Below are 21,432 nucleotides of genomic sequence, written 5' to 3'. Positions count from 1 at the left end.
CTTTCAGGGCATCGTTGTAACACCCCTGCTACTGCTGCTTTTTGTGAGTATTTTGATGTTGTTTTTAATATCCTTTATTAAAAGCCATCTACAACCCTTTAAGAAAGGTCTTTAGAAGTAAATTGAAATTTGAATCTTGCATCATATTTTGAACTGTTCTTCTAGTTGAGCTGTACCAAGTCATAACATGGAGACACAAAGAATCTCTGTAGTCTCATGGCCCAAGGAGAGCAACAAGACCCAGTTCTTTGGCCTCTGACTCCTGGCTAAATCATTAATTATTACAAATTAATGACCTGTGATGTAGGTCAAAAGTGTGCTGCACTTTATTTTCTCACTAGTGAGACTGAAGTGATTGCTAGTGACCAAGGGTTTGATTGAAAGAGCCTTGGTCCAGGGGACCAGACAAAGTTTAGTTTCCTGTGCTGGTGCTGATAGGAACTGGCTTCCTCACTTCGGGGAATACTGCCTCAGTGTTTTCATCTGTAAAATGGGAAACAATAACACCTACCCCAGTCTGTCTCCCAGGGATAATGAAATGTGTTTTAGAAAGAAAAAATACAAGCTACTGGCAAACCAATTAAAAATTGTTCTGAAAATAAGAAATGCTAATTAGCTGTCTTATTTCTTTTGGCACTAAGCATATGAGAAATTAGATGAGAGATTATTATAGAAATTAATGTTATCTCATGCTGAGAAAAGCATATGTAACCATGAATGATACCTAAAATATTTTATGAACTGTGCATTTTTCATACACACATCTCCCAAATATAAATCACTCCACTCATCACTGAAATAGAGTAGGGATGCATTTCTGGGAGTGAAATGTAGCTGTTTGATTAGCACTATTTGTCAGTGAATTAAAACTATGGGGCAAATTTATTTAATTATAGGGTAATTACCCAAGTTGAAATTCAATTAGCATAATAGAATGTGGGACTTCATTTCTTACAAGCTGTGTAGGAAGTGGAGAGGGAGAGATGCCCTACTAAACAGTTGGATTTTGCATCTTTCATGAAAGACATTACCTTCCAGTAATAACCCTCAGCCTTACCATCCCTTCTGAAATGCTAGCTCCATCCTAACAAGGTAAGGAGAGTCAAATAATCAGATCACTTCCCACAGCATCACAAACCTCATTAATTTAGACTCAGCAATTCAGAATTTGCAGTGAGTCAAATTGAAACTGAAGTGAATGTCTCTTTGGGAAAAAAGACTTGGTTGGTATGTACCTACCTGCTCACTAGATGTGAGGACCTGGGATCATCCCTCAGTGTTTTTTCCAAGCCTTGGGATCGTTATTTCCCAGGAGCAGCACTCAGCAGGCACAGGATGCAAGCCAGCCTGGGGTTCCCCCCAGCAGTGAGTCAGAGAAGTAGCATAGAGCTGGCCATATAGAAAGTGTCCAATAAATGACTACGTAGCCTAGGTTTTGTCCATTGCAGAAGAGTAGCATCTCCTACTCAGAGGACTCTTCAAAGAAGATCACGAGAGAAGTCACAGCCACAACTAGGGGGCTAAGACCTAGGTGGCACTTTTGAGTATCTCAGAGTCTGGAATTCCTGAGACACTGTTTCAGCTGTGACTAAAAGAACCAGATGCGTACTTTTCTCCCTCTCTTCACATCTCCATGCCGTAACAAGACATTCCCAGCTGGTTAATATTAATGGCATCATGCAAACTTGCCTCCCCTCTTAGACCCTAGACTTGTGAGCTTTAGTTGGTTCAACCTTTTTAAATCATTGAGCTACAGGAATAGTGAAAGAGACCCCAAGACCCTCAACTTAAAAGTTTAATGCCTCCCTTTTGAGCTAACTGGGCTGTCCCACTAGGTTCAATGGCACCGTCACATGACATCAATAGTTACTTCTGTGTTACATGACTTGAAATCGCATGCACAGTATATAATATTTTTTGCCTGTTCATTTTACGAACAATGGGAGTTGCTTAAACACTTGGGTGACCAGGCTTCACTTAGCAGGAGAGAAAAGCCTGAGCAACTTAAAATAGGAACACATTTCATTAAAGATGTAGTGTTTTTCATCAACACCCCTGTTGTGGCTTAAATTGTGATTCTCCAAAAGATAAGTTGAAGTTCTAATCCCTAGTACATCCGAATGTGACCTTATTTGAAAATAGGGGTGTTGCAGATGTAATTAGTTCAGATGAAGTCATAGTGGTACAGGGTGGGTCCTTAATCCAATATGACTGCTGTCCGTAAAGAACAGGAGTCAGAGAACCACAGGGAGAATGCCACATCACGATGGAGGAAGAGATTAGAGAGACGGGTCTAGAGGCCAAGGGACACCAGCGGTTGCCGGCAAACATCAGAAGCTAGAAGAGACAAGGAAGGATTCTCCTCTAGAGATTTCAGAGGGAGCATGGCCTTGCTTGATTTCAGACTTACAGTTTCCACAACTGTGAAACAATACGTTTCTGTTGTTTTAAGCCACCCAGTTTATGATATTTCATTACAGAAGTCAAAAAAGCTAATACACCCCCTGAAAATTGAATTGTCTTTTTTTAAAAATCATATCTTGAAAGTGTAAATTTCTGGATAGTCAGGCACAGTAGCTAGTAAAAGCCATTTTTGCTGATGGAGTCTCAGTTCCCTGTATTCTTAACATCTTCTCAGAATGTTCCCTTTACCATCTTGCTCCAACTGAAACCTGTCTTCTTATTCATGTTTTTGCTGCTGGCATCTTTCATATCACTGAGCCTTGAAATGGGATAAGGTGTCTTTCTTGTTCCTCTTTACCAATCCCAGATCACTTCCCATGCCTTCTCCATAAAATCCCCTATTACCTTTAAAGATTATGCCAGTACACCTATATTACCTGCTGCTGCTCTTTGTTGTAATTGTCAGTGGAACACCAGGTCACGCTCTAAGAGTCCAGAAAAATGTTAGCACCTTTCCATTGTCTTCTTTTTAACAATACACTTGGGTTGATTCTTGGTGTTTTCAGTATTCACATAGTTGACCTTCCCAATACGCTGGCCTCTAAATTCCTGACCCCTTTCACCAGTGAGATTGCCTTCCCCCTCATCTCAGCCAGTCACCCCTGCAGTCAGACCTTTGACTTATTACTGCCAATGATAGCATCCTTCCATAATCCTATTTTCAAATGTCTTCTCCTCCTAGCAGCTGCTATCTTTGTGACTTACTCCCCAGATTAAGAATTCTTCAAACTCGCCAGAAGGGCTCATTTATTTACCTTATCACCTTCAATGCTTCTAACGAATCCACCCTACCCTCACCCTCTTACCCTAAGATTCCATCTGACCTAGCCTAGATCTCATGGTCCATCATTGTAATTACTTTATTACATACACTGTCAACAACCTTGCTCATCTCTTACTGCTTCCTATTTGTCTGGCAAGTGCCAGGCCTGCTTAAATCCAGCTCTACACCTTTCTGTATTTGTACCTGAACACGCGGGAGCACCCACTCTCATGCCGACTGATCTCAGTCGAAATTCATGGCAACTAATTGTAAATGAGCCTGGCAATCCTACTCCCTTCCCCAAACTGATGAACTGACGCACATCCCCAATCTCTAGAGAATCATTTCACACCTTCTCCTTGCTTCTCAAATCTCCAGTGCCTCTTCTCTTTTTTCATCTCAGCTGATGCAGAAAGGAAACCAGCTGATGGGGAAGTCAGAAGCAATCAGAGACATTTACAAGATCCCGCCTACTTACATCTATATTTTTCACCTCTCTCCTCCTTCCATAGATAAACTATCTTTGCTCCCATCTAAGGCCAGTCCCTCCAGTTGTGCCATCCCTTATTGCCTACTTAACAATAGGAGCCACACAAATTTCCCTCTTTCTCCTATGTCATTAAATTTTCTATCTCTGCTGGATCATTTCTATCAGCATGTAAGCATTCTGTAATATTACACATTGTAAAAATTAAATTTCACCTTATCCTACCTGTAGTCCATTTCTGTGCACTCTTTTATGGCACAGTTCCTCCAAAAAGTTATTTTAACTTACTCATCACTCATTCAGTAATACGTATTGAGTTCTTCCAATATACCAGTCACTTTTCTGGGTGACAAGGATATAGCAGTGAGCAAAACAGATGCATCTTTGCTCTAATGGAGGTTATATACTAGTGGAAAGAAGCAACCAACAAGTAAGTAAAAATATATTGTGTAAGATGGGTGCTAAAGAAAAAATAAAGTAAGGAAGGGAAGTGGGTTGGGAGGTTGGATTCACTGAGAAACAATATTTGAGCAAAGGTCTAGAGGAGATAACGGAGTGAGCTTTCTGGTGATAGAATGTTCCAGGTAGAAGGAACAACAACTGCAAATGTCCTGAGAGTGTGCCTGGTACCTAAGGAACAGCAAGGAGGCCAGTGTGGCTAGAATGGAGTGAGCAAGGGGAGAGTAGATGGAGATGAGGTCAGAGACATAGCAGAGGCCAAATGATAGAGGACCTTAAAGTCCTCTGTAAGGATTTTGAATTGTAATTCAAGAGAGACAGGAAACCACTGAAAGAGTTTTGATCAAGGGAATGGCATGTTCTGACATTCCCTTTAAAAGGGTGACTCTGGATGCTGGGTTGAGAGTAGATCATTAAGTGGATCATGGTGGAGACAGGAAGACCAGTTAGAAAGCTAGTGCAAGAGATGCCGTTAGCTTGGGCCAGCGTGGTTGAATAAATCTGGTGGGAGGTAGTTCTTTATTTTCCTGAAAGAACTGAGAGATTGAATGAAAATTATGAGGGAAAGATAAGAATCAAGGATGACTCCACACCTGTGCAACTTGAAGTATGGAATTGCTGTTTACTAGGATAGGGAAGGCTGTAGGGTCGAACAAGTTGATGGAACTCACAACAAATTCAGTCTTGGACATGTCTGGATTAAGATGCCTTTCAGACATCTAAGTAGAGAAGTCAAGTAAGCAGTTGACTATATGTCTGGAATTCAGGAGAAAGGGTCTGGACTTTCTGTGTGTATGTATCTCTAGAGATACACATTTGGGAGAATTCAGCATAGAGATGGATTTTGAGTTAGGCTGGATGAGATCAGCAAAAGAGAATAGAGAAGGAGAGGTATCAGTGGACTGAATTTGGGGCATTCTAATATTAAGAGGTCAGCAAAGAAGACCAAGGAAGAACACCAAGAGATTTTAATGTCCTAGAAGCCTAGCAGAGCATGTGTTTCAAAAAGGGGAGCATGGTCAACTACTTCAAATGCTGGTAATAATTCAGATAAAATGAAGTCCAACAATTAGCCATTGATTGTAACAAGATGGAAGCCACTGGAGACCTTAACAAGAGCTATTTCAGCAGAGTTTTGGAGGTAAAAGCCTTATTGAAGTTGGTTCAAGAATAAATGAAGAAAGAAGAGTTAAAGACAGTTCATTTTGCTGTAAAGTGTGCAGAAAATGGGAGAGCAACAAAGTTAATGAAGGACCGAGAGAGGATTCTTTTTTAAGTTGGGAAGATTATTAGCACATTTGTATCGATAGATTAATCCAGTTAGAGAAGGAAAATTTGATACAGAAAAAATGAGGGGAGAATTCGTGGACCCATGTCCTTGAGTAGGAGAAGGGGATGAGTTCTAGTGTGTAAATGGAGTATGGCCTCCTAAGCACAGATAGTTCATCCAGAGTCATGGAAGGGAAGCCATGGGATATAGGCAGGGATGCAAGTAAATTGGATGATGTAATTATAGGAGCTTGTTAAGTTCTCCTCTGGTTCTGTTTTCTCAGTGAAGTGGCAAGCAAGGTTAGGGGTAGAGGACAAGAAAAGGCAAGGAGCTATTGGAGATTTGATGAGAAAGGCAAAGACATGAAACAGTCATGCGGCAGAGTGAATGGAATGGGCAAATGCAGTGCTATGGTCCAGCAGCACCGAGGACCATCCTGAGTCTTTACACTTGGCATTGGCTCAGCCTGGATTCTCCCCACCCCAGATATCCACACGGCTCCTTCCTTCACTTTCATCAGGTCTCTAGTCAGATGTCATTTTAGAGGAGAAGAATAATAATTCCTATTATTTAGGAATAATATATTCCATCACTCTCTCCCCACCTACCATTCTTAATTGTTCCTCTTTAGCACATATCACGTGACATCTTAATCACTGGTTAGTTTGTTTATTATCCATCTTCCCTAACTAGAGCAAAGCATTACAAGATAGTAGAGACTTTATGTTTTGGTCACTGCTAAAACCCCACTGCTCAAAATAATGCCTGGCTATGGAAGCCACTTGAAAGCATTTTTGAATGGATGCTTGGTAAAGAAAAACTGTTTTCTCTTCTCACAGTACTTCTAACACCAAAGGTGTGGGTTTTCCATGCCAAACGATCCTCCACTTCTCTGCAAATACCAACCGGGTATTCTACAATTTAATTCATTTTGACACTAATTTCCCAGAGGTGATGCAGACCCCACAGGTGGAGGGCTCAGTCTCCCAAGATTGCCTCTCACTTAAGGTCTTCAGGTGCCAATCAGAAGTAGTGGTTTCCAGGTTACCCACACTTCTGTCCGACCTGGCTACAAATCAGGGGGCTCCCACAACCCCCTCCTCAGGTCCAATAATTTGCTACCACTGTTCACAGAACCCAGTGAAACACTTTATTTATTATTACCCGTTAATTATAAAGGAAACAAATAAACAGCCAGATGAAGAGGCACATAGAGCAAGGTCCAGAACGGTCCCAAGTGTAGGAGTTTCTGTCCCATGGAGTTTGGGGTGTGCCACCCACCCTGCATATGGGTGCATTCACCAACCCGGAAGCTCTCTGAACCCTTCTGCGCCAGGTACTGGGGACAAAACCCAAATAATGTAACAAAAGACACTCTTATCATCCCATCCCTCAGGAAGTTCTGAGGGTTTTAGAAGCTCTGTGCTAGGAATTGGGGACAAAGACCAAATATATATTTCTTACTATATCACTACATCACAGTTGGACAGGTGGACAGGTGCCTCTGTTCAGAGTTAGGCTGGGACCACTTTTAAGACTCGTATGTCCTCATCACACGCTCTACCTTCAGGGCCACATTCCTTATTGTAAAGCCATTTTGAAGGGACCGACTTCACTTCCCTCACAGTCTGTTGTGCAGGGGTGGCATGGTATGGGGAGAAAGCATCCCGTTTTGGTTCAATCTGCAGCCAGTATTTGTTGTGAAGAGTGGATTTTCTTTTACCCTTCTTAGCCTCGGTTTTTACCTCTGTAAAGTAAGAATTATGATAAGATGAAATGAGTTCATTTATGGGAAAGCCTGTTGTAAACTGTAAGGAACCAGCAGATGCTAGTTATTTAAATTTGACACTTTATAAAGGAAAATAGAAAATAATGCCAGGAAGGATGTCAAGGTTTTGCAAAAGCACTTATCTGATGAAATGCAGCGATGGTCCAGCTAGTCCAGACCTTAATGATGGGCTGAGTCTTAAAACTTTAAGATTCTATAATCATCTTATAAACTTGTATATAAATGAATCCAATATTTACCATGGCTGGCAATGAGTGCAGTGAAACGTCCTGAAATAGCACCATTAACTCCTAAGACTCAAAGTGTTTTTTACATATATCACCTCAATTTCCTTGATAACATACCTTTGCTATTGGCAGGGGCAGAAATTATTCTCTTTATTTTGTTAGTGGATGTGTATCAGACCATGAAGTTCCAATCTGTAAGGGTAAATAAAGGCCTTGTCTAGCTAAAAACTATACTTATAAGTTCATTACTTGAAATTCCATGTGAATTGTCCTTCTGAATCAATGTTCCCAGTGGTAAGCAGCCACTAGATTTTGTCCGCCTGGACCAGGAACCATGAATATCTTATTCATGAACTTATCTCTGGTGCCAAATATTCAATAAATGTTGGAAGGAGGGGCATAAAAAGATGGGTGAACAGTGATTAGAATGATTCAAATGATAAATAAGTGGTTCGAAGGTTAGGATTCCAGCCTGAGCCATAAAGTTTTACTTTATATTTGCTATGACAAATAACTTACAATTTTTTTCAATAATATTAAAACATCCATTCTTTTATTCAGTGTTTGAATGCCTACTGTGCACTGTCAATATTACAACGATCAGTCTGACATTGATCCTTCCCTCAAAGAATTTATGATTTAACAGAGAAAATAGAATATATTCACAGATAATTAAAATCCAAGGTAGAAATCGTATCACAAGTATCATAATATTTCAAAGGAGATTACTAAAAAAGAAAACATTTTATTTAATAGGAGAAGTGGGTTTTTTTACAATAATTTTTTACTGAAAGAAAGCTTTTTTAAAAAATATATTCAAGTATAGTTGATTTATAATGTTAATTTCTGCTGTACAGCAAAGTGATTCAGTTATACACACACACACACACACATTCTTTTTCATATTCTTTTCCATTATGGCTTATCACAGGATATTGAATGTAGCTCCCTGTGCTGTACAGTAGGACCTTGTTGTTTATCCCTTCTATATGTAATAGTTTGCGTCTGCTGACCCCAAACTCCCAATCCGTCCCTCCCCCTCCTCCCCCTCCCCCTTGGCAACCACAAGTCTCTTCTCTATTGTCTGTGAGTCTGTTTCTGTTTCGTAGATAAATTCCTTTGTGTCATATTTTAGATTCCACATATAAGTGATATCTTACGGTATTTGTCTTTCTCTGTCTGACTTACTTCACTTAGTATAATAATCTCTAGGTCCATCCATGTTGCTGCAAATGGCATTATTTCATTTTTATGGCTGAGCAATATTCTTTTGTATATATATATACCACATCTTCTCTATCCATTCATCTGTTGATGGACATTTAGGTTGCTTCCATGTCTTGCCTATTATAAATAGTGCTGCTATGAACACTGGGGTGCATGTATCTTTTCCAATGAGAGTTTTTGTCTTTTCTGGATATATGCCCAGGAGTGGGATTGCTGGATCATATGGCAACTCTATTTTTAGTTTTTTAAGGAACCTCCATACTGTTCTCCACAGTGGCTGCACCAATTTACATTCCCACCAACAGTGTAGCACAGCTCCCTTTTGAAAGAAAACTTTTAATTTGAGGAAAAGTTTTAATTTGAGAGGTAGATGGAAACTTCTAATATTTCTCCAGGAGTCTCCGACTTACTTCAAGTTTTTTTCATGTGCGTGGTTCTGATTCTCGGTCATATCTAACATCACTTAAAACTTGCAGATCTTTCCTTTCCTTTGATGTGGTTTCTCACTAACACTCTGTTTACCAAGCATTATTACAGTTTTTATTCGGCAGCAAATAATAGAGAAGACTGAAAGAGAGAGATTTGAAAACTTGAGATGGAGTGTTGTGGGTAGTGAAGATGCAGACGCCCTGGTGCTGGGTCAAGCACTTAGGCTGTGAGGTCAGGGACAGTCCACTGGGCAGCGTGAAGCTCCTGCCTTTGTAGACCCCTGTCCCCCCAAGTCTCCTTAGCAGCTCCCTCACACCTTCTTCCCAACTACATCTTGGCAACTGTGTGGAACGAAAGGAAGCAACGTCTAAACTTCTCTCTTACTCCCTCTAAAGTTAAGACAAAGAAGGTAAGATAACTGTGTTCACACCGTGGAACAGGTCAGTCTAATTCTACGCAATTATGATCTAAGGAAACCACATATTAGCTGGTGTTGTCACGGCCTCAAGCCCCATAATCCTGTAGACGACCACTTTTATTTAAATAAGTTCCTGCGTGGCAGGGGAGAGTCAGTAGGGCTTTGAGCTTGTGCCATTGGAACAACAAATCAAGGCCTCACTTCCACCCCAGCCACAAAGGTCAGCTCAACATCAAGACCCCTGGAAACACAAAGGGCGGAAACTTGGCCCACTGCTGAAAGTCATGTTCTCAGAGTTACAGATCAGCCCATCTTCATATGTGGGGATGGTCACATCAATTGCTTAGGATATTTAATAAACATTCACCCTGGGCTTCCCTGGTGGCACAGTAGTTGAGAGTCCGCCTGCCGATGCAGGGGACACGGGTTCGTGCCCCGGTCGGGGAAGATCCCACATGCTGCGGGGTGGCTGGGCCCGTGAGCCATGGCCGCTGAGCCTGCGTGTCCGGAGCCTGTGCTCCGCAACAGGAGAGACCACAATGGTGAGAGGCCCATGTATCGCCAAATAAATAAATACATAAATACATAAAATAAAATAAAACAAAAAACATTCACCCTCATGCTTATCCATTCAATAGTAATGTAAGCGCCCCTTAAGTAAGTGGGAGCACCGCCAGCTCTGATGTTATATCAATTGATTTTATATGACTTGATTTCTTAGAAATCTGGCCCCTCATCAAGTAGATCTTTAGAAGGCATTGTGATACTTGGACATATATACACACATGTGCATAACACGCAAACATGTACATGCACCCCCATGCATTCACACCAGGCCCTGTTTGTAGGCTAACTGTATGCTCCATTCGTCTGACCGTCTCTTCTGTTACTTTCCATTTTAGCAGTTCTTAAATCCAATCAGCTTGAATTCTCAGGACACTTTAAAAGAAACCTTGTTTTTCCAGAAGGGGAGGGGGACGGTGGGGAGAGGGGGAAAATAATTTTTATTGAGTAGGTATAATGGGTACTCTATGCATATTCCCATGTGAATAGCATGAGTACCTTTAGAGGTAGGTATTATCCTCACCTATATGAGAAAACTTAGGTTCAAAGACTAGTCAAGAACACGGGGTGCTTTCAGACAGCGTTCCTTCCAGGTTTTGCTTACAAAGCATGCCTCCTAGGAGACAGGTGATTTTAAGACATTTTATCAGCACTCAGTTACTACTTCCTGGACATATATATTTTAGGTAACATAGGAAAGATAAACAGAATAAGGCATAATTATTGCCTTGAAGAAACTTAAACCTCATGTAGGTAAAGAAGAATAAAGACTATGGAAGAATTTTAGAGGAAGAATTAACTACTAAACTATGTGATTCAGACTGAATTTCATAGGAGTTCACAGAAGCGCGAGGTCAGGGTCGGGGAGAGACGTCAGTGGCAGCTTTCAAGGCTACGGTCATCATTAGTTTCTCTAGTAATTGGCTACCTGTGATAGAAAGTCCTTCAACTTTTGATCCCATCAATAAAAACAAAAACAACAAATACAGACATTAGTGTCATGTACAAGTACTCTGATTATTTTTTGTAGTATGTTCCCAATGATGGTTACATAACTGATGGTCACATACGTGTGCGATGTATAAAATGATGATAAAACATAAAGCACTGGAAGAGAAATGATCCTATTGATTGCCTCAGTTGTTCCACCCAGAGCCGGGCTCTCCACCATGTGCCCAGGAGCGTTTGTTCCTAAAGCAAGTAAGACGGATCTCGTCTCCTCGAGCCTGAGAGCAGCTTATCTTCTGACTGCGTGTATAAATCACGCAGGGATGCTTCTCACGCAGGGAGAATTTTGTAACGCAAAATAATCTGTGGAGTCTTTTGTAAATGCTCTTCCTGGGGCTCCCCCAGACCTTGTTGAAATAATGGGGAAGCAGGGGAGTACCTGGTTAGCCACTGTCAAATGCTCTAGAAGCAACATTGATAAACTCCCCCACCCCCATCCCCTTTCAAGGACCATTGACCCAGAGAGGCCAAGTCCACTGCTGCTCTGGGACTTGGCAGACTTATCTGAAGGGATGAGCTCAGGTGCAGCACTGTCCTAGCCAGGCTTCTCCTTGCACCTTGGTCCCTGCTCCAACAGCAGCGGCTGCTCCCCAGGCAATTATGATCTGGCTGAAGTGAGAAGGACACTGCTTCCTTACGCCACCCTTGCCTGTTGGTCCGTCTTCTCGAGGAACTTAAATCTTTGTCTCCTTAAGGGACTATTAGCAACAGCAGGTTCTGTGGTTCCTGAACCAAACTCAGGATTGACAAGACCCAATCCTGTGGTCAGGGAATAAGGGACAAAGCTTGTTTCTAGATGCCTCTGTGTATCTCTGCCTCTAGCCAGCCATGTCCTGGAAGCCCATCTCTGCACAGCTTTCCTCTGTGGGCGATAAGCTGATTTACAGTTCATTTGGGCACATTTCACTACAATTCTTGTGTTGTTTGAATAAACAGAACTTACAATTGTATGTAGTTTCCATCAGTTATCGGAAAGTAATCTTTTCATCTTACGTTTTAAATTAGCAGATAACAAAAAGAAATGTTTTACATGTTTTTTAATCTTTAAAAAAATAATTTAAAACCTATTTTATTCTTTGTTGCTCAGAGAAGGAAAAATACCATGCATCTAGATATATAAATAATAAATAAAAGCAATCATTTCCTCAACTACATATAGACGTTCCATGCCGTAACCCATCTTTAGTTTGATACATGCAGCCAAATCAATATGGCTTTTTAACAACCATATTCTTAATTTTCATAAAAATAACAGTCGTTTTTCCACTGAGCCTGTCAGCCTGGTATACCTTTAAGTCATTGATTTCATGTAAGTAATCCGTTCAGTTCGCATGGAATGAAAGACAGACTGGACTATAGATTCTGGGGAAAGACTGGACTGTAGAAGGGCTCAGGGGATCAAGGCCTAGGGACACTCTCCCTTCTTATGTCTGAATGCCTTGTCTTTGTGACGGGAAGGGGATAGTATTTATGAACATCCAGAATGTCTATGTGTGGGTACAAGAAAGTTAGATCCAATAGTAAGCAAGTCCCCTCCTTCTTTCCCTCGCCTGGGGCTGGGCTCTGGGTAATGTAGGTGAGGGGCCAGAACTGGGCTGGAAGGGAACTCATCCTGCTTTCTATAAAGGTCTGAAGTGGCTTCTTCCTGATTTCCTCGCAAAGGAGATTTAACATTCTTTACTCTACAGTATAAACTATAAATATCTATTCTCATTTTTCTCTGAATGTGGGACTCATGAAAGCAAAGACCGATCATCCAGGGTGAATTATAGAATACAATAATGTTTTAATAGCTGAGAAGGGACACAAATAGTTGCAACGCCTGTGGCTAATGGATTTCCCTGGTAGGAGATAAAAGGCTGATTACACAGAGAGCAAGTGAGGACCTGGTGCATTAATGACGATTTACAGGTCAGCTCACTTACAGGAGTGATTTAAAACGCACCATCTGTTTTCTAATAACTGTAGGCTGATAACTATGATTTTACAGACGGTCAGTGTCTCTTCATCAAGTATTTAGTTATTTGTCTTTCTGAGTCTGCTTAGTCTGGCCCTGTAAAGTTTCACTGGCTGGACCCCCCCGGATTCTTTCCTAATCAAACAATTGCTAAGTTGAATGGATCCATAGCGCCAATTTGCTTCGTCTGACTCAGCCTTTCTCTGCCAGGTTAGAAAATGAAACCCTAATGCCCTAAAGCAGGCCTTGTATGTACTGGATTAACTTCTTTCTGACACATCTACCCTGGCACTAGTGATGTGCCATCCTTGAGGGAGTTAAGAAAAGAGTTGCTCAAATAATTTTTGGTGTCCTGTGGTTCGAATCCAGACACCCAGGTGAGAAAGGCTGCACCGTCGTCCCCCGCTTATCCAGTCTCCTCCCATCCCCTTTTCTTCTTTTTTCCCCTCTGTCTTTTTGCCTCTGCCCTCCAGCTCCCCGTCTCCTCGCAGCCCTCACAAAACACACGTACAGACACACAGACGCTCTTCTCTTTCTCTCACATGGACGAGGTAAGGGGAGGCCAGCTTTGGCCTCCACTCCTGCCCCCTTCCCCCATCTCACTGCTCTGTCGCTTCTGTCGTTAATGTGCGGTGGAATGTGAGGATTCAGTGTGAGGGCGGTGGAGACAGCCTTCTGGGTTGAGATCCCGGCTCCGTCACTTTCTAGGTACGGTGACCATGTCCAAGCTGTTCAAGTGTTCTGTGCCACGGTTTCCTCCTATGAAAATGGAGGTACTAATGAGACCCACCTCAAGGGGTCGCTATATTCAATCATTCAACACATGAGGCGTTCAGAGCAGTGCACAATAAATGTTACCACATCTGTAATTATAGGAGACGATTGGGTGCGAGGCTCCTGGTCCTTTCTTGGGGCTGTGAATTCAGCAGGGCTCTGTAACTTACCGAAAGCTGGAAGGATAGAAAGAAGAAGAAACATTGTCAAGCCTCTCTTTCTACCTATGTGTTGTGGCCATTCATTAGGTGAACACACATTCTGGAGCACATACTGTGTACTAACTCAGTGGTTCTCAAAGGTAAACTGCAGCCCAGCAGTAGCAGCAGCATCACCTGGGGTCTGGTTAGAAGTGCACATTCTCCCCATCCTCCCCTCGTCCTTCCTGCTAGGTGTTATGAACCAGAAACTCTGAAGGTGAGACCAAGGAACAGGTGTTTCCACAAGCCCTCCAGGTGTGTCTGGTATGTTAACGTTTGAGAACCACCACCCTAGATGTAGAACGTAGTCACTCTGCTGGGCACCCGGAACATAAACATGAAAAGGACCGCGTCCCTGACTTTCAGGAACATACAGTCTACTGGGAGAGGCAGATGTGTAAACAGGAACAACCAAGGATTCTGAGCGGTACAGTGGCAACACAGAGCCACAAAAGAGGGGGTGGCCGAGCCTGCATTTGGGGAGGAGGGTTTGGAAATAATCCCCAAAGAAGTGATGCTTGAAATAATTCTTAGGAAAAGACTAGAACTTTTCCAGTTATAAGCGGGGGAAAGAAAGGAGTGTGCACTTGGTGATGGGTGGACCCGCAGACCTCAACTTTGAAAAAGCAGCTCCTGGAGCGGGGCGTGGGGGGGGGGGTTGGTTTTTTGTTCACTGTTGGATCCCTGGGGCTGACAACATGCCTCTGGCCCACACGAGGCACCGGTTACCATTTGAATGATTGAACACAAAGGTCTTACATTCCCACATATTTAATTTTCACTGAAACGTTTCTTCGCAGCATGAGATTAAAACAAATAAACCTAATTGTGAGTTCTCTGCTTTAAAGCACTATATTCCTGAAAGAGATTAGCCAATGCCTGGTTTGTTTATTTCACATGCAATATCTTAAAGCACGGGTTGGCAATGTGAGACGTAGAACCTTTAAACCTGCCGGGTAGTTCAGCGAAGCCCAGAGCACTTGCTTGACACAAGCTTATGCTGAACCCGCAACTTTATCCAAACATGCAAATTATTGATGCTTCAATAATTGATGCTTCAGAGACCAAACACATTGGTCTCTGAAATAGAAACTACATGAGGTTCCTCATTAAAATGTGAAGAACCAAATAGCCCAGGCAGCGTATTTTCTTCTGCTTTAGTTAAAATCAACTCTGCATGCAAAATGATTGGGTCTTGTAATTTTCTGGTCATGCTCTCAAATGCAGATGCTCACTCTTCTTTCTTATGGATGCCAGGGCATACTTCATAGTGTCAGGAACCTCCCCAAGGGGACCTCTGCATTTCAAAATGACCACAGCGACAAGTCTGGTGGCCAATTCAAAAGAAAGGACTTATGCCAAGTTAGACCCCAGGACTGAGATTTCCTTCCTTTCAGAGCCACTTCTAAGGAAGCCACCCTGCAGGACTTCCTCCCCAACATCTCCACCGTACTTAGTCTGGTTTCGTGTACCCAGTTACTTACATCCCCGGCTAGCTTGCTCTGGCCTCTGATCTGACAAAGCCGCAGAGGAGGGCTGCTTTAACCTGTGCTCCTAATCAAGTGGATCAGAGATCATGGGTGGTTTCGAGGACAAAGGGACCTTGGGGATCATGGACAACCTCCCACCCTCCCCCTCACCCCATAGCCTTTTCCACTGTCTTCTAGGAACAAGAGGCTCCCAAACACTGAACAGGCAGGTGGTCTATTACGTGATGGATCTAGAAAGTGAAACACAGAATATTCTTCAACACCAAAGTTGAAATGGGTTTTCCTCTACTTCCCTTTTAGATTGAATTAGGATTAAAAAGAACCCCCCAAATGGACTCAATACATGAAATCACATTTTAACTTTTCTCTCCATTTGATCTGAGTTTATTGCTCTGCAGTAATACTTTATGGTTAAACTAACCAGCCTTCCTGGTGTGGATCTGGCTTCTATCACAGAGCAGATCTGGCTGAAGAGTTGCTTGCATGTGTTTGAGAAGCACTGCCAATTTCACATCATAACACAGGTATTAGAAGTGTTCATTACAAGCTGCTTCTCTCTGGACCTCAGTTTTCAATCTTTAAAAAGAGCTAATGGGACTATAAGTCTCTTGCAGGTTAGGATTCTATCCGTTTTAGGTCTTCCCTTCCAGAGCAGCATTAAGGAGCTAAGGAGGGGGTGGAGGAGAACTGAGGGAGGGAACATGCACCACCAGGCTCGCTCTGTTGTTTTACACGGGCACACGTGCGTGTGAGCTGGTCCTTTCTTCACTAGGGTTTTATCATGAATAGATGCCTTTAGTTTCTAGGTGCACGTTCGAATTCATTTTGTTACTAGTGATAAACAAGCAGTGAAAAGAATAATACCAACTGATTTTGTAATGCTATGTGATAATAAGAGATTTTTAGATATACTTAAGTTTTGTGTGGTTTTTCTTAGAAAAAACAGGGATATGATTTTGGATAAGAGTTTGTGTCTTTTTAGCACCCCATGTTTACAAATTAGTTCATCTGTTCATTCTGCACAGGTTTATGCTTTCTGCGTACATATTCTCTGTGCCAGTTCCTGGGATAAGCACTCGGCTGACAGAGGGAATATAGCTTCATATGATTATTCATGAAAACATTTAAAAATACATTAAATAACTTAATAAAGTTGAGATAAAAAGAGGAACAGAGATATGTGAGATCACCCATGAGATTTCAGGCAAGCATTAAGGCTTTTTACTTGAGGGTTGTCACCTTGACCCCTACTGCCTATCTTCAAACATTGTGAAACCTATGGATAGAGCATTGACCTGAATGTTTCTGAACTTGAAAACTTTGTTCTTTAAAGTTTATTTTTCTAATTATCCAGTGCCTCAGTTTCTTTGTAAAATATATTTTTCCTTATTTCAGTCCTTGCCCCAGGAGCATCCTTAGGGTTAATATTTGTGGAGAGAATATATTTGTTAAATACCTTGCACTTCAAAGACATCGTTGCTCTAAAATAGGGTGTAATCATTAGCTTTTAATACTTTGGTTTTGCCTAAAAAGAAATATCTAACGGCCATGTAACATTTAACACACCACAAAGCCTGTGTGTTCTTCACCAGTTTCATTTTTTCTGCTTGCATTTCTTTCGTTTATATTTGTTCTGGAGGAAAAGGCTAGAGGCTACACTTTTTGTGGGTGAAACTGACAGCCAGTGGTCGGTGGTGAAGGCAGTATTAAGTGGAGGCAGGCCACTGACGGACAGGGCATACATTCTTGATCTTCTGAGTGCGTATAGATTGGGGCCGAGGATGGGGGACAGAGTTTTATAAAATAGACCAGGGCATAGAAAAGATTTTGGTAAGCCAGTTCACACAGAAATCAGAAATCAGTGAAAACACTGGTCCCACATCACTTCATTCTGAGCTATTGACTTCACTTGTCTAAATATTTGATATGTTTTATTAAATATTCTCTGCCCTCCATCATTACCTCCTCCACATCTTTCACAAAAATTACTTTCCAAAAGATATTTCCAAGTCTAACTAAACTTAGGTGAATATGAAAATTGAGGTGTGGTCTGCAGCGGAAGGTGAAAGTAACTTCCAAGGGCCAGGGGGATCATCACTGATGGCTTGGGAGAACCTGTTTGCAGAAGGGACTCATGAAAGGGATAAACAACTATGGAACAGGCTACTATTTGTCCAGAAAGGAGATTTTGAAAAAACATTAGAAAGTTAATAGGAAGACAGCAGGTCTTGGCAGTTGAGGTTAATGTGAGTGTGTGACTGTGTTCACAGAGAAACACTGCCTTGTGCTGCTGGCAGTAGCATCTTTATGAAGCTGAGACTGCCGTCATTAGCAAAGAAAGAATCAAAAAATGAGGACAGAGTCAAAACAGGAATTCTGAACAACGTTAAGACATACAAATTTAGGAAATTTTAAGTTGAAATTTTAAGTTGAAAAGTAAGTTCCATTTCAGGAGTTCCCATTTCCAAGATTTTGTTTAAGAATGAATTTTAAAGGATATGAGAATCATTGCCTTTGTTTTGGAGAAGTAGGAAAGTTAGAAACTATTTCATTTACATGAATAAAAATATTATCTCGTTAATAAAATAATGAGACACACTTGTTTGTTTTAGGTATCTGCAGACGGGTGAAATAGAAATCACATAAACTATGATTACAGGTGAAATACAGGTGAAATATGTCATATGAGTACAGACAGTATGAACACAGAATGGCTTTACAATTCAGAAATGTACTTAATAATAAGAAATTTAAGTTAATTGCAAAACAATAGTTATTTTTCTTCAATCTTAGTCTCCCAATAAAAATTATATATTAAACTACTCAGTCTATTTCGTGCTAAATTTCAAAAATAAAAGTAACTTCACTTGCTCCTTGTATATAGCTACCAAGTCTTTGTGCATGTGAGAGAATTCATTTATTACACTAGTTAACAGCAGTATTGAGAACGGATTTAAAGTGATTCTAACTCCTCGTATTCTTGTTTTACAGCTTCACTCCTCCTCTTCTGTGCCTTTTACATCTATTTTTTCTCAGCTTTTTATGACTGTTGTGGTTCCCCTCATTATTGGACAGGTAAGGTCTCCAATTCCCTCTGCTCTTTTCTTTATAGATCAAATTGTGAATTCTTATGTAATGTCAGGACAATCGAGAGAAAAGGTAGAGGAAGAGATGGTTAAATGAAAATCTAAGACTGTCCAACACAAGGTTTCCTCAGCCACAAAGGTCTCATCTTTTTATTTTTTTAATTAACATCCATCTGCTTTACAGATAGCTATATATAGGGACACCAGCACACAATCTTGACGCTTAAAATTTATCTTCCCTTCTTTGTAGCTATGTAGCTAGCTTGGAAACATCTAGCAGATCATTACCTTGATTTCTGATAAGGTCTCAGCAATTATGACCATTTGGGGGACAACCATCTGCATTTCACTGGCTTCTTCTTATTCTTAGGCTCCTCCGATAGCAGTGATCATATTTGTGACCTTGTAGCTGATAAAATAAACATTTAATTCTATTAGCTCTTAAAATTAGACCTTAGAAAGTTTAGTTTCCCTTATCATTCTTACTGAATTAGACTCGTAGAAGAAATTCCTAACTTCTTATAACAGGCTGATGATGAGCATATAATTCAATTATGAGCATACAGATTCAAAACCAAGGTTGTCATTGTTGTTTTCATCATAGGTAGCCACAGTAACAGCGTACAGAATTTAATGTACTGCTAAAGTGAGTGAGTCTTAGAAAAAAGAGTACATTAGGGTGACAAAGAGCACAGATGTTGGTTTAAGAGCAACTAGACTCTAGCTCTTAGTTCTGCCTTTTATTTGCTGTGTGACCTTGGGCAAGTCGTTTAATCTCCTTAGCTCCAGGTTCATAATTTACCAAACTGTGTAATAATGGGACCTATCTTGAAGGGTTGTTGTGGGCGTCTAATGAAATATGATGCATGTAAAGTTTTTGTCCTCACAGAACCTGATACAGGTAAGTGCTGTATAGTTTCATCATCATTTTCAAATTCCCTGTAGATACGAAACAGGAAGCAACTCTCTGAGGCACTAACAATAAAAAATGGTGTGTGTATAGACTATTTACATGGTGTCTTAGGTTTTCTGGGAAATCAACTCTGAGACAGAGGTTTCCATGCAGGAAGCTGAATGGGGGAGAACCCTTGGGATCAACACCTGGGAGAGTGGGACAAGTAGGACGGGGATGAAGGTGCCACAGCCTCAGGCTGGACCACCCCCTCAGAGTTGTCCTGCCTAAGACGCGTGTGCCTGGTTTCTCTCCTCTTGTGCTGAGCAGTCATCAGATGCTGGCTTCCTTGCCCCTCCGCGGTATGCCCTTGGGTGAGTCTGCTCTCTTAGCAGCAGTTCCCAAAGAGGAAGTCAACTGAGATCTTTCAGTCAATCAACATGCCCTGCAGATATGGGAATAAGCATCTCGTTCCTGAAGAGATGGGTCTGGGGGGCACAACACAGCATCCACTACACATGCGCTATTTTTTTTTTTAATTTTAGTTTTAGGAAAGGGTCTAAACTTACAGTAAAGGGGGAGGGTTTAAAAGCACTCAGAGAATACCATTTAATTAAATATAGGATAATCCTTGAAAAAATATTCCCACAGTGCTGCTCACATAACAGGTATTCTGAATAAGTCTTACGGCGTCTACCTCTCTCTTTGCCCATTTCCTAAACTCTAGCCTTGGCTTTTTCTCAACTGCTGCTTAATTTTTCTGTTTAGAATGTCTTTCTACCCACCCTCCCACTGCAACTCATTGCTCATTGGGCTCTTTAATTCACCTACCTGAAGTATGTTTCCCTTTTACTCTTTATTGTGGCACCTTGTTTGAGTCCTTTCTTGGCCTTTGTCACAATATATATTTATCTTTTGTTTGCTTGTTAACAGTTGGTCTCCCTCATTAGACGATAAGCTTTATGAGTACAGGAACCACATTTGCTTTGTTTGCCATTACATACCCAGACCATAGACACCCAATAAATATGTGTTGGATGAGGGAGGGAGGGAGGGAGTGAATTCGTGAGAGGTCTACGATCACTTAGGGAAATGCTGTGTCTTATAGAGGAACCTACCTGCCCTGCTCAGCTCTGGACAGTATTAGTTTAAACCCATGCTTATTCTCTTGGTTCTGAAATTAATTCCATATAATAACTCGGGGCTCACACACTCTTCTCTTAGTGGATCTCAGAAGCAATCTCTCTTAATAATAAATGTTTGTCTTCAATTATATGGACAAAAAAAACCTTTGTCTACACTATTCAATGGATTTTTTAAATATATAGTGATTATTTATGTAATTAAGACTATTTATCCAGAGAGAATAATGAATTGTTAGATAGCTTGCGTGCCCGGTAGTAAAGCATTACAGTAAATTATAAAGCAGTAAAGGTAGTCAAAAAGCAAGAGGGCTGGTTTTTAAAAAGTTCTCTAGTACCAAAGTACCCTCATGGCTTTTTTCAAAGGGGAAACCTTTATGTTTGCAACCACTTACAAGGTAGATGTGTTTGCATGTACCTCTTATATTCTAGCCTTGGGAATTAACAGTCACACCCCTGGTCTCTCCCCCTAGAAGCCACCCTGCCGCCTAACGTCCTTACTCCCTCACATCCAGGCAGGCACAAAATGCCACCATTTCTGCCTCCAAAATCTTTCAGCTCTGGTATCTGCAGCCCCGTGCATGCCAGAGAGGGTGCCACACCTTCACCCTCTCTTGTCTAAATTACTGCACCTCCCAACCCTGTCTCTCTGCTGGGAATCTCTTCCAGTCCCCATCTAATGTGTTCCCCACTCCAGGGTAGTCCTAAAAGACAAACCAGATTATGTTATTGCACTCCTTAGAAACTTCCCTCGTGGTTCCCCGTCGCCCACTCCTCGTGTGGCCCA

General features: G+C 41.4%; 1 protein-coding gene across 5 annotated transcripts in view; it reads left to right on the top strand.

The window, feature by feature from the left end:
• SLC10A7 (solute carrier family 10 member 7) overlaps nucleotides 1-21,432 on the top strand; it is a 256,930-nt gene that overhangs the window by 178,790 nt on the left and 56,708 nt on the right. For 3 of the 5 annotated variants that reach the window (XM_081225974.1, XM_081225972.1, XM_081225971.1), the window contains 2 exons: nucleotides 8-43; nucleotides 18,517-18,600. In XM_081225974.1, coding sequence (XP_081082100.1) covers nucleotides 8-43; nucleotides 18,517-18,600 — 120 coding nt within the window. The remainder of the gene's footprint in view (nucleotides 1-7; nucleotides 44-18,516; nucleotides 18,601-21,432) is intronic. The other 2 variants (XM_081225975.1, XM_081225973.1) reach the window with 1 other exon arrangement.

The sequence above is a fragment of the Mesoplodon bidens genome (assembly GCF_964165515.1).
Source record: "Mesoplodon bidens genome assembly, chromosome: 1".
Taxonomy (NCBI): domain Eukaryota; kingdom Metazoa; phylum Chordata; class Mammalia; order Artiodactyla; family Ziphiidae; genus Mesoplodon; species Mesoplodon bidens.
Note: the sequence above shows the minus strand (reverse complement) of the source record. Positions and strands in the feature narration are given on the sequence as shown.